At 34.6% G+C, this 12,532-nt stretch overlaps 2 protein-coding genes across 2 annotated transcripts; both read right to left on the reverse strand.

Moving 5' to 3' along the window:
• Positions 1-207: 207 nt before the first annotated feature.
• Positions 208-1,149, reverse strand: LOC100950383 (olfactory receptor 8K5-like). The gene has a single exon (XM_003802472.1). It carries the CDS (start codon positions 1,147-1,149, stop codon positions 208-210), a length of 942 nt encoding a protein of 313 aa, XP_003802520.1.
• Positions 1,150-8,575: 7,426 nt separating this feature from the next.
• Positions 8,576-9,499, reverse strand: LOC100950889 (olfactory receptor 8K5-like). Its single transcript, XM_003802401.1, has one exon. It carries the CDS (start codon positions 9,497-9,499, stop codon positions 8,576-8,578), a length of 924 nt encoding a protein of 307 aa, XP_003802449.1.
• Between the last annotated feature and the right edge of the window lie 3,033 nt (positions 9,500-12,532).

A 12,532-nucleotide genomic window follows, 5' to 3' on the forward strand; every position in this document is an offset into this window, starting at 1 on the left:
AAAGTATTCCTAGAGGAAGAAATATGATGTTCTACAAAATCACTAAAAGAAACAGTGAATCAGACCTAAGAAATATTGCTAAAGAAATAACATTTGAGATCTGAAATGATAGTTAATTTGGCTAAAGGCAAGGAAACCTATTTTAAGAATATTATCAATTGATATTGGCCTATGTCACATTATTATAACAATATTTCATGTTGATTATTAAATAAAAAATTTGCAAAAATTCATAAACACCCTGTGGAAGGCATTTTTAACCTCTTTGTTCCTAAAACTGTATATCAAGGGGTTCAGCATGGGGATCACTAATGTGTAAAACACAGAGGCTATTTTATCAGTATCGTAGGAGTGAGTGGATTTGGGCTGCACGTACATGAAGAGGAGAGACCCATAGAACACAACCACCACTGTCAGATGAGAACCACACGTGGAGAAAGCTTTCTTTCTCCCCTCTGCAGAGTGCATTCGAAATACGGCTAACAGAATTAGCAGGTAGGACACTAGGACTACCAGGAGGGAGGAAATCAGATTAAATGCTGAAAATAGTATGATCAACAATTCTATTTCTTGTGCGTTTGAGCAGAGCATAGGTAACAAGGGAATATCATCACAATAGAAATGACTGATAACATTAGAGCCACAGAAGGTCAATGTAAAAATCTTAGTAGTGAAAAACAGAGCCTGAAAAGTGCTGTAGAGATATGGAATGCCCACCAGCATGTGGCAGAGTCTCTGAGACATGATCATGTTGTAGAGCAGAGGGCTACAGATGGCCACATAGCGGTCATAAGCCATGGCAGAAAGGATGAAAAATTCACCGATAATGAACATGAGGAAGAAAGCCAGCTGGGTAGCACATGCAGAATAGGAAATGGTATTTTGATCCACAACAAAATTTACCAGCATCTTGGGACAAATGACAGTAGAATTACCAAGGTCAATGTAAGCCAGGTGTCTGATAAAAAAGTACATTGGTGTGTGTAACCGGGAGTCGAGCTTGGTCAGAAAGATTATCCCAAGATTGCCCACCACTGTGACTATGTAGATGATGAGGAAGACCCCCAAAAGGGGAAGCTGCAGCTCGGGCCGTGTTGTGACTCCCATCAGAACGAATTCAGTCAGCACTGTTAGATTCTCTTGGACCATTTAGTCAAATAATTGCTTCCAAGAATAAAAAGGAGTGTTGTTTTTAGGATTTTTATATAGTGTCACTTAGACAAACTATAATATTTATAGACAGATTGGAAATTTTTATTATGATATTGAATAGAAACAATTTTCATTTAGAAATAAAATAAAAGGCAGAATCTTATACTTTCCATAAAGAGGGATTCATATGAAATACACGCACTGATGTGGCACAGATTGAAGTGTTCCAGCACGTTTTGTAGAATATGCCTATTAAAATAAAACCATATGGTTATAAAAATATTAGACTATTTTATTTGCATGATGACATCTCACATATAAGAATTCTTGTTTAATTTTGATATTCCTAAACTTCGAGGCACAGATTACAATAAAGTAATGAAGGTTAGAATGGAGATCCTATATTTGCCCTTTGACTGTTCTGTGTGGGGCCTTATGAATGCACTCACGAAGTGCATTGCAAATGTCAGATATGGTAGCCATGATCAATTAAGCCCATTTTCTCTCCTCACTCCAACTTCTGCTTTATCATACTTCAACTAATGTCAGGGTGTATGGCATGTCTGCAATTGTGGGATCCACGCAGTACAGTATAAGTTAATACTCTGATGATCACTGGATATATTTCATTGGTACAAAACAGTGAATTAAATAATATTCCCTTTTCTGATTTAAGAAAGTCTTCATAGGCTGTTCTTACTACCCATACAATGAGATGAATTTTAGATGTTACTAATGAACATATTATATTTTTGGATTTTACATGTGTGTTCATGAGATTTGAAATTTTCTTGTGATTCTATTATACATAAATACCCATATTTACATCTCAAAATGCATATATAATTTTATTTTAGAAAACAAATTAGAATAGGTTTACAGGCACACAGGATCTACATGTATTCCTGCAAAAATATATAGCTTAAGTCAATCCTCAGAGATTTAAATTATTTAATTATATATGCTTTATTCCCTCTTATGATAGGGTTTATAAAGCAGTTATAAAATTGTTTGAGCATTTATGGCGTCATGTATTATTAAATGTTAGTCAATTTATAGAATCACAGAATGTAGTATTCAAAAGAATAATGCTGTCATTAAAAATATTTCAGTGAAAAACACTTCCCTTTTATTTGCTAAAAATTACATCAGAAATCAATTACAGAAAATGGAACTGGATTGATTAAAGATACTAAAGGTGATTAAGTCTAATCCATTTGAATCCTTTTCCTATCACATATAAAATATTTCTATTCAGGGAAAATCTACAATGCTTTCAGAGTGAGTTTCAATTGCAATAGTACTTGGATTTCAAAATATTCAGTCAGATAAAATGCAGAATTATATAATGGAATAGAATATCAGCTTTAGCTGCACAGCTATTGAGTAGAAACTTCTGGGAGTTCTCCTGAAGGTCCAAATGTATAGTTCGGAGCAGCTGCAATCTAAAGACACTTGTTTCAGCTGGGACCAATTCCTTGAATATGCTCACTATTGCTAAACATTTTGCCAACCTGATCTATGGACTGGGAATATGAGAAATAATTGTGGGTGATCCTCTTCCACCCTTTTTCCTAGATGAAGCTCTCCGAGTGTTTCTCCATTAAATTCTACTCCCCTTTCAGGTTTCTTCTTCTCCCACAAATAATAACCATAGCCTATTCAATCTTGACAACCTTATCAATTTTCAGTGCTAAAGGACCTGAAAAGGACTAATAATAACCATAGCCTAACCAATCTTGAAAACGTTATCAATTTTCAGTGCTAAAGGACCTGCTGATATAGTGTTTATGACAGAATATAGAACTGACTGAACTGAGAATTGAGTTCAGAATTCCAGTGTCAGTCCCACCACTTTGAAGTCCATTGAAGTTTAAAAAACTATTTAGCACTAAAATAATTTTTTTTTAGTATTTATGGAATGTATGTACATTTTCACTGTCAGTTGTTACCTTCTTCTAAAGCGTTTTCTCTTTTTTTTCACCCTATCCTGGAGAATATTTATAATCCATTCTGAGCTTGCTATGAATACCTCCATTTATTATTAACCAATAGAGGGAACAGGGTACAAAAGTGTGCAAAAGGATGTCTGAAGTTTCAATCTTTAAATAACATGAAATTTATTAGGAACTATTTAGGTTTCAGGGAGTTCTCAATAACACTATAACTTTAAAAATTCCATTTACTTGCTAATCTAAGCAATCAATTTGCAATGCCTAGAGCTAAAAAAAAACGTTATAAGTAACCAAGCAGGAAAAATAAACAAAAAAATTGCACATGTGATAGCTTTTGGAAATTATTTGAATCTTATGAAATATTGCATGAAATAATTATATTAAAACATTTGATTTGAAGTATTGCATTTCATATGTTCACAGTACTTCTTGTTTATGTGAAATTTCGATGTAATTGGATGTATTTCATTTTATCTCAAAATCTTAACCTAATTAGATTGTAAAATATGTGCTCAATGATAATGTTTTTAGGCATTTCTAAATTTCTCTTCACGTGTAATATCTGAATTTTATTCTCTCTCTGCTCATTAATCAATTGGTCTAGGACATCTGCTGAACCCATCATGCCCAGATATCATACTTTACTAGGGAAGCCAGTTATCAAAGGTGGTATTAATATTTTTTTTTGCTGTCTTTGAAAGAACAAACTGTCAGTCATCTTTTGAATGTTTATGGTCAGAGAACAAAAGTAATGGGAAATTATCCTCAGCCAGGTAACCAAAATCAATGACAATTCTCATGGACTCACCTTTAATGACAAATACAATTTTCTTCTCCCAAGTTACTCACACTTTTTCTTCAGGTAGGAAGAATTTATGATTTTCTTTCCTTGTGGTGTTCCCTAGGGAAATAGTATGTAATTCATTCAGATCACTATGCCCAAATCCTCTGAGAGACTTTAAAAAAGTGCCTTCCTATGCCTACTAATTATGTAATACACGGTATGGATTCCCCAGTGAAAAAATGTAAGGGACAATTCAAGGGAAGGAACAAAACAACGTAAGTGTTGTGAACTGTTCCATAGAGACAGACATGATATGAAGATACGCATTCATTCACCAACACTCAGTCAAGAGTTAACTGAGTATTAATTCAGTTGTGTTCATTGTACTCAATCAGCTTCGTCTTAGTAAGAATGGAACAGTTTCAAAATCATGGAGAAATTATAAGTGACTTTATGATTATCAGATGGATTTCAACTGAGTTAAAATATATTCTTTAATCTGTGCATGGGAAATATGTATTACTATTCCCATATTCAGAAGAAAAAAGCTAAGATAAATCATGTAATTTCCAGGAAGTCACATAATTGATAACTAGAATATTTGAAATTAGAGCTTCATCTCTGTAAGACTGCCACACCACACTATGTACATTTAAATACCTTATCCTTTCATATGGCAAACTCATAACTATCTGTCACATCATGGTGACATCAGAGAAACAGAAAGATGACTTAAGAAACAATATAGGAAAATGCTCATAGTCTTTAATCATCAGAGAAATGCAAATCATAATGACTCTGAGATATCAACTCACTCCAGTAAGATTAGCCCACATCATAAAATCCCAAATCTGCAGATGCTGGCATGGATATGGAGAAGAGAGAGCACTTCTATACTGCAGGTGGGATTGCAAACTAATGCAACCTTTATGGAAAGAGTATGGAGAATCCTCAAAGTTGACCAAAAGAATCAAAAGTTGATCATTTGATCCCACAAACCCATTGCTAGATATCTACCCAGAAGAACAAAAATCATTTTACCACAAAGACACTTGCACCAGAACATTTATTGCAGCTCAGTTCTTCATTGTCAAGTCATGGAAGCAACCCAAATTCCCATCAGCCCATGAATGGTTTAGCAAACTGTGGCAGCCATCAGAAAAATGGAGACATTACATCTTTTATTTTTATGGGACGGAGTTGAAACACAGTCTTCTTAGTAAAATATCACAAGAATGAAAAAAAATTCAATGTACTCAATATTAAAATGAAACTAATATATAAACAATTGGATGCCCATATGAATAACAAATATAATCTTGCAAGGGAGAAGGCAGAAAGGGAAGAAGTGAGAGTGCAAAGGGAGGGAGAGGACAATTGGCCAGATCTCACTTAACGTGTACAATGTGAGGGTGTTCAGCACACCCCCTGGTGAAGGGATCTTCTGCAACATGATCTTGAGCTAAGAAGTGTAAATATAATCTGAAAATTTTTTACGCTCATATTAATTTGAAATTAAAAAAAAAAAAAGACAATGAAGGGTGTTTGCTAAGAGCATAAAATCTGCAATTGTATCACCTGACTTTGAATCCTGATTTTCGTATGTAATATGCCTTGGCAAAATCTTGGCAATTTACTTTTTTTTGTGAGCCTCTACTTTATCACTGAAGAAAGAAAATTTAGTAGAACTTGCCTCACAGAGATGTTGTAATTAGTAAACTATTTGAGACATGAAAAATGCCTTATATGGTAGTCAGTAAATGTGAAGTATTATTATTGTGATTCTGATGCCCACTTTAAGATTTTATTTTCATTGCATCAAAGATTTGGTCATACTTATCCTCACATGACAATGTACTATGAGCTATTTAATTTTATTCCAATGAGATATTTAATCTCAATTGGTTATATTGGAAATAATAATAGTATTATTATTAATAATTAACTAAGTAAATTATAAGTACTAAGTAAATAATAATTAACTAATAATTATTATTAATAATATTAACTAAGTAAATATTCCAGACTCTGGCACTGTCAGTAAAATTCTAGGACTATTAAAAGTGATGATATTTAGTCATATTATCTGTAAGATTGTGGGTAGTGGTGTGGAGCTATTTTGTCCAACAGTAAAGATAACTCTATATCCTTGCTTATATATCAGACCACACTAGAATTGGAAATATGCCAGGTGTGATGTATAGAATTATTTCCTTTTGCTTCTCACAAGCCTGTCAATCGATTGATGTAGTCAAACAATTAAAGCCACTAAAAATATGGTTCATCTTCAATATTGATCAAACTGAGAATTGTTAACCCAGCGAAAGAAAGGCATTGCACAATGGCCCTCTTACTCAAAGATAAGAAAAAGACTGGAATACAACTTTGAAACAAGGGTAATTGCTCATGTAAATTTGGAAGTAACAATCAATAAAACCAGGCAAATGGTTGTAAAGTAATAATATTTGTGTAAAATGATAAACAAAAGAGTTTTTATGAACAACCTCAACTGATACACACATATCCACTGACTTCTAAAAACGGGCTGAGTGAGGTAAAATCAGGAGGCCTTCAGAACCTATGTATTACTAAATTACAAAGTATGTTCAGTGAATAATCTCATATGTAGAAAAAAAATGCATTGATGAGGAAAGACTGGAATCTCACTGTTTGGAATAATTATATAGTAATAGCGCCATTATCCAGGACCCGTGGGGATTGGTAGAGTCCTGGTAAATGTGGTTTCTGATTGGTTGAGAGTTACTGCTAAAAACACCCCATACCATACCATACCATAAGTTCTGCTTTGACTTGATATTAATATTGAAATCCACTAATTAAGAGCAAATTAAGGCAGATAAAGACTTCACTTACTGTGACACAGTTTTATTTCGTTATACAACAGCTTTGCAAATGCACTACAGAGTACAATTTTCATTAAGTGGTCACTATCCTTTTCGATTTCTCTACCATATTTTTTTAAATCCAGCAACACAGTTAACATTTAAAACTGCTATAGAGAACACGTGGGAGCCGCAGGAGTGATGCGTGAAGCCTTCACCTAGGGATGGACTTACCACACAGAGTGCTAAGTTTAAACCCCACTTGATGTTTTGCGGTTTTGTTTGTTCGTTTGTTTGGCAGGTGGAGGCAGGTCGCATGCTGACTGCTTGAGAGTTCCGTTTGTTTGAGTTCCGGATAATGAGGAGTTTACTGGACTTGAGTACATTCATATGACTGAGCACGTTAAATCATCAAATACCATGTAAACAACCAATATCAAATCCAACTCGAAAATACACCAGCAGAAAATATACAGTTTACCACAAAGGAGCTTACATACACTACAACATACACACACACACTATTGACAGACACTGCAAATTTTAATCCAATGTGTGTGATAAAAACACTGGAAACCTTTCCTCTCCCATTCTGTACCCAGCATTATTTCTTCCTCTCACTTGGTATGCTAACTTTGCTGATCTGCCTTTTTTGGTCTATAAGCGTCTAGTACAATTAACTGAACTATAAACTTTATTTCTTATCCATTTATCCCATCTGTATTCATGTATAAAATACATATAATCACACAGTGACAGTTTTGTATTACCTACTCTTTTCTTGAAATTTCTTTGTTTTTTTGGCCTGGGCTGGGTTTGAACCCACAACCTCCGGCTGGTGCCCTACTCCTTTGAGCCACAGGTGCTGCCCCAGTTACCTAATCTTTTTTAACAGCCTATGGACTATTGCTGTATGCATGCACAAAATAGTGTTTAGCCATATACTCAACCTGACCTCGTAGTGGAGAAAAGAATAAGCAAAGAAAAATAATATTGCATATGGAAAATAAATAGCTGTATGCAGAAGAAAATCCTCATTATCTGCAATTACTTTACATTCAATTGGGCTAAGCTCTCCAATTAAAAATCAGTCTTTAGCATGATGAAACTTTTTTTTTTTTTGAGAGAAGAATTTCACTTATTAACCCTTGGTAGAGTGCTGTGAAGTCACAGCTCACGGCAACCTCCAACTCCTTGGGCTTAGGCGATTCTCTTGCCTCAGCCTCCCAAGTAGCTGGGACTATAGGTGACCGCCACAACACCTGGCTATTTTTTTGTTGCAGTTAGGCCGGGGCTGGGTTTGAACCCATTACCCTCAGTATATGGGGCTGGTGCCCTACTCACTGAGCCACGGGTGCCACCCAAAACTTTTTTTTTTTTGAAGCAAGTTATCCAATACCCCTTAAAAGGGGCTTCTGTTACTTGAAAAATAATCACTTAGTTTACACTGTTGCTTAAGATTCATAAAATACTAAGAAAATGGGTCAGGGAAGATACCTATCCTAAAAAATAATTGACAAAAACAAAGCCATAGTTGCTGATGTAGGGAGTTTATTAAGTATTCACTTTGGGAAAAATGTGCGATTTCTTGGAAATACTAAAGAAAATATTGAATCATAAGAAAAGCCTTTTGATAAGAAAGCCCCACTTAATTGAGATCTAAAATATGAGTTATTTCAGCTGAATACATGGAAAATACTTTGTCAGTGTGTTATATTTAAAATGTGCTCTGGATCCACAGAGAATGTGATGTAGCTATTAGAAATACTGTCAATGACGTTGCCTTTATTGTAATTTACTAGTACGATGTTCTACTTTAAACATTATACATAATGTTTCCATCAATGTTTAAAGACCCTGTGGAAGGCGTTTTTAACCTCTTTGTTCCTAAAACTGTATATCAAGGGGTTCAGCATGGGGATCACTAATGTGTAAAACACAGAGGCTATTTTATCAGTATCATAGGAGTGAGTGGATTTGGGCTGCACGTACATGAAGAGGAGAGACCCGAAGAACACAACCACCACTGTCAGATGAGAACCACACGTGGAGAAAGCTTTCTTTCTCCCCTCTGCAGAGTGCATTCGAAATACGGCTAACAGAATTAGCAGGTAGGACACTAGGACTACCAGGAGGGAGGAAATCAGATTAAATGCTGAAAATAGTATGATCAACCATTCTATTTCCTGTGCATTTGAGCAGAGCATAGGTAACAAGGGAACAACATCACAGTAGAAATGATTGATGATGTCAGAGCCACAGAAAGTCAATGTAAAAATCTTAGTAGTGAAAAACAGAGCCTGAAAAGTGCTGTAGAGATATGGAATGCCCACCAGCACGTGGCAGAGTCCCTGAGACAAGATCATGTTGTAGAGCAGAGGGCTACAGATGGCCACATAGCGGTCATAAGCCATGGCAGACAGGATGAAAAGTTCACTTACAATGAATACAATGAAGAATGCCATCTGTATGCCACATGCAGGATAGGAAATAATATTTTCATCCACAATGAAATTTGCTAGCATCTTGGGACAGATGACAGTCGAATTTCCAAGATCAACTAAAGCCAAGTGCCTGATAAAAAAGTACATAGGTATATGCAGCCGGGAGTCGAGCTTGGTCAGAATGATCATGCCCAGGTTGCCCACCACTGTGATCAGGTAGATGATGAGGAAGACCCCAAAAAGGGGAAGCTGGAGCTCAGGCTGCCTTGTGACTCCCATCAGAATGAATTCAGTCAGCACTGTTAGATTCTGTTGGACCATTTGGTCAAAGTTACCTCTTCTAGGAAGAAATAGGAGGGCGGTTAATACCTTTCATGTAGTGTCATATAAACAAATTATAGTATTTGTAGATAGAATGAAAGCTTCTTTTCATAATAAGGAATATTAATTCCTACATCTGACTTTGGAATGTTAGTAAATGATAGAATTTTTTACTTCCCCCAAAGTAGGGATCTAGATGAATATATGCAACATAGATTAAAATATTCATTGATAAGAAAAACTGCACAGCTGTCAGTGGAGACATATTAGACTTTATTTCATCTATACAATCTCATGACAGTTTTTCTTAAATACACTTCCATTTCTACTGCACAATTCCAGTGGGATTTTGATGTTCGTAAAGAGAAAGGCATAAATAACATGAACATAGTGAAGCGTGAGGGTTAGGGTTCCTTATCACCGCTTCTAAGTTCCTTGAGGACTTTAGCTACGTACTCTCAAAGCGATGTATCTCTGTGAATGTTGTGAAGATAAGGTATTTAATCATAATGAGTTAAGCCTGTATTTCCCCATTCAAACTTCCATTCTAGCACACTGGCACACTGCTGGGTCTAGCAGCATTTGTAGAAAACAACTAAGGAAAATTTAGTTAATAATATCATTTAATGTCTAGGAGGTATAGTTTCAAAATCATTGAATATTACATATTATGGTGTAGTGGTGGCTTCTGAGGCCACTCCTACCACCTGATATCTGAGGTATCGCTGAAATTTTATTAATAAAACTACTGCATTTATAGATTTTATGATAATTTTGATCTTTAATTTGTTTAAAACTGAGATTTTAAAATTATTTCTCATTATAAACAAATACTCATGTTTATATTTATATATCAACATGCACGTATATTTTATTTATTTTTAATAGAAAACCTCAAAATAGAATAACCTTCAAGAAACACGAGATATGAATCCACTCCTGCTAAAAGATATGCTTTATTTCAATCTTAAGAGATATTTAGTTTTTAATATTAAATATATTTTATCTCTTCTACTCTAACACTGCAGAGATAATAGGTCCCACAAATCATTTAAAAGCATTTATTTTAGCATTTATTACATTGTTATAACTTATTTATGGAATTGTAAATAGAGTATTTGTAGAGCATAAGACAGTGATTTTCAAATATTTTACTGATTACTACCTCATCATTCATTCATTTCACAAATTTACATTAGACCATTTCTATTTTCACAGCCAATTATTATCTCCCTCTGAAGATGACTGGATTATTTTACTATGCCTGTTCTTCTTATCTGGAAAATGCCTGTTATTTAAATCTTTATACGGGGTGAAATCAGTTAGAAAATATTTGATATTTAGGGATTATTTTCATTATTCCATAACAGTTAATTCATTTTGTCATTTGCCAGTCTGCTCAGTGTGCAATGCCCACTCTTCAAAATGAAGACACAGCAGTGAGCATCCCCAATCCCAATCTTAGATTCTAATATATGAAATTGGTGATCAATTTTCATGTATTTCTTCATTTGCAATGTTCATATACCTGTATCAACACTAATAAATCAAATATGTGTAGGACATCTTTTCATTTCCTAGGACTCAAGGCTCTACAATACTACTCTATGCAACCCTAATTAATAAAGGAGAAAAAATATTTTTGTGGTTTATTTGAAGGAATTAGCTGGCATTTACCATAAGAATGTCTATAGCGAAAAGCCAGAAGTAATGAGAAATTACCAACAAAATCAATGATAGCTAATATCCACTTACCTTTAATGAAAAAATAAATTTTCTTATCCCAGATTATTCTTATGGTTTCTTTGGGCAGAAAGAATTTACGTTTCTCTTCTCTCTGTGTGATGTTCTCTGAGGAAGTAGCATGTAATTCGTACAAATTATTATGTCCAAGTGATGGAAGAGACTTGAGAAAACTGCCTTGAAGTGCCTTATAAATACTAGAAAAACTTCCATATTCCCCAGTGAGAAAAATGTAAGGGAAAATTATAGGAAAGGAGAAAAACAACATAAATGATGTGTACAGTCCCATGGAGACCTGTAAGTAGTCAGTCACTCACTAGCAAAGTCAATTCTAAAGTCAGTTTGGACAATAAATTGGTGTTAGCTTTAGCCCAGTAAAACTGTAACACTTCCAATGCCATGATGACATTATGAATGACAATATCATTATTGCAAACAATTTTTCTTTGAATGTGTTATTCAAGTACAAATGTGTAGTGGGAACCAGGTTAAAAATACATCCTTTAGCCCTTTTATGTGTGATAGATATTACTATTCCCATATTGAGAATAAATCAAGCTCTTATAAGCTATGTAACTTGTCCAAAGTCATAAAATTGACAACTGGATTATTTTAAATCAGAGTATCACCTCTGATTTTTCTTTCACATGGCAAGTGTGCTAACAGTTATTATAATGTAATATGTTACAGAAATGACCTCCTAATTACAGTAAGTTGTATCTCCTGAGTTGGGATCTGAGCACTGTTGTATAACGTTCAGTACCACCTCAGTTTTTAAAATTTCAGATTAATATATGAATATAAACAATTAGGTTACGTTGCTTGCATTGGTTAGGTAAAAGTCCAAGTCATTGTTAAGCCCTTACCTGGGAAATGTGCCATATACACCTACATTGTATCCATTAGGTGAGAGCTTACAAAACAATCTCTTCTCTGGTCTTCTGCCTATCTCCTCCCTACCCTGAATTTAATTCTGCTTTCTTTTCTTCTTGAGTGGGAGTACAGTAGCTTATTTACTAGTTTCATATTAGTATTGAGTACATTAGGTGCTTTTCTTTCCATTCTTGTGATACCTAGGAAGATGTTTTCCAAATCCATCCAGGTAAATACAAAAGATACAAAGTCTCCATCTTTCTTTATGGTTGATAGTATTCCATGGTAAACATATGCCTTAGTTTATTTATCCCTTCGTGAGTTGATGGGCTCTTGGATTGTTCCTACATCTTGGCAAACGTGAATTGAACTATGATAAACATTCTACTGTAAATGTCCTTATGGCAAATGATTATT

This window comes from Otolemur garnettii, unplaced genomic scaffold (genome assembly GCF_000181295.1).
Source record: "Otolemur garnettii isolate 467f Iridium unplaced genomic scaffold, OtoGar3 scaffold00247, whole genome shotgun sequence".
NCBI classification, from domain to species: Eukaryota; Metazoa; Chordata; class Mammalia; order Primates; family Galagidae; genus Otolemur; species Otolemur garnettii.

Coding starts and splice junctions, on each gene's coding strand:
- LOC100950383 (XM_003802472.1), bottom strand. CDS start 1,149: ATGGTCCAAGAGAATCTAACAGTGCTGACTGAATTCGTTCTGATGGGA.
- LOC100950889 (XM_003802401.1), bottom strand. CDS start 9,499: ATGGTCCAACAGAATCTAACAGTGCTGACTGAATTCATTCTGATGGGA.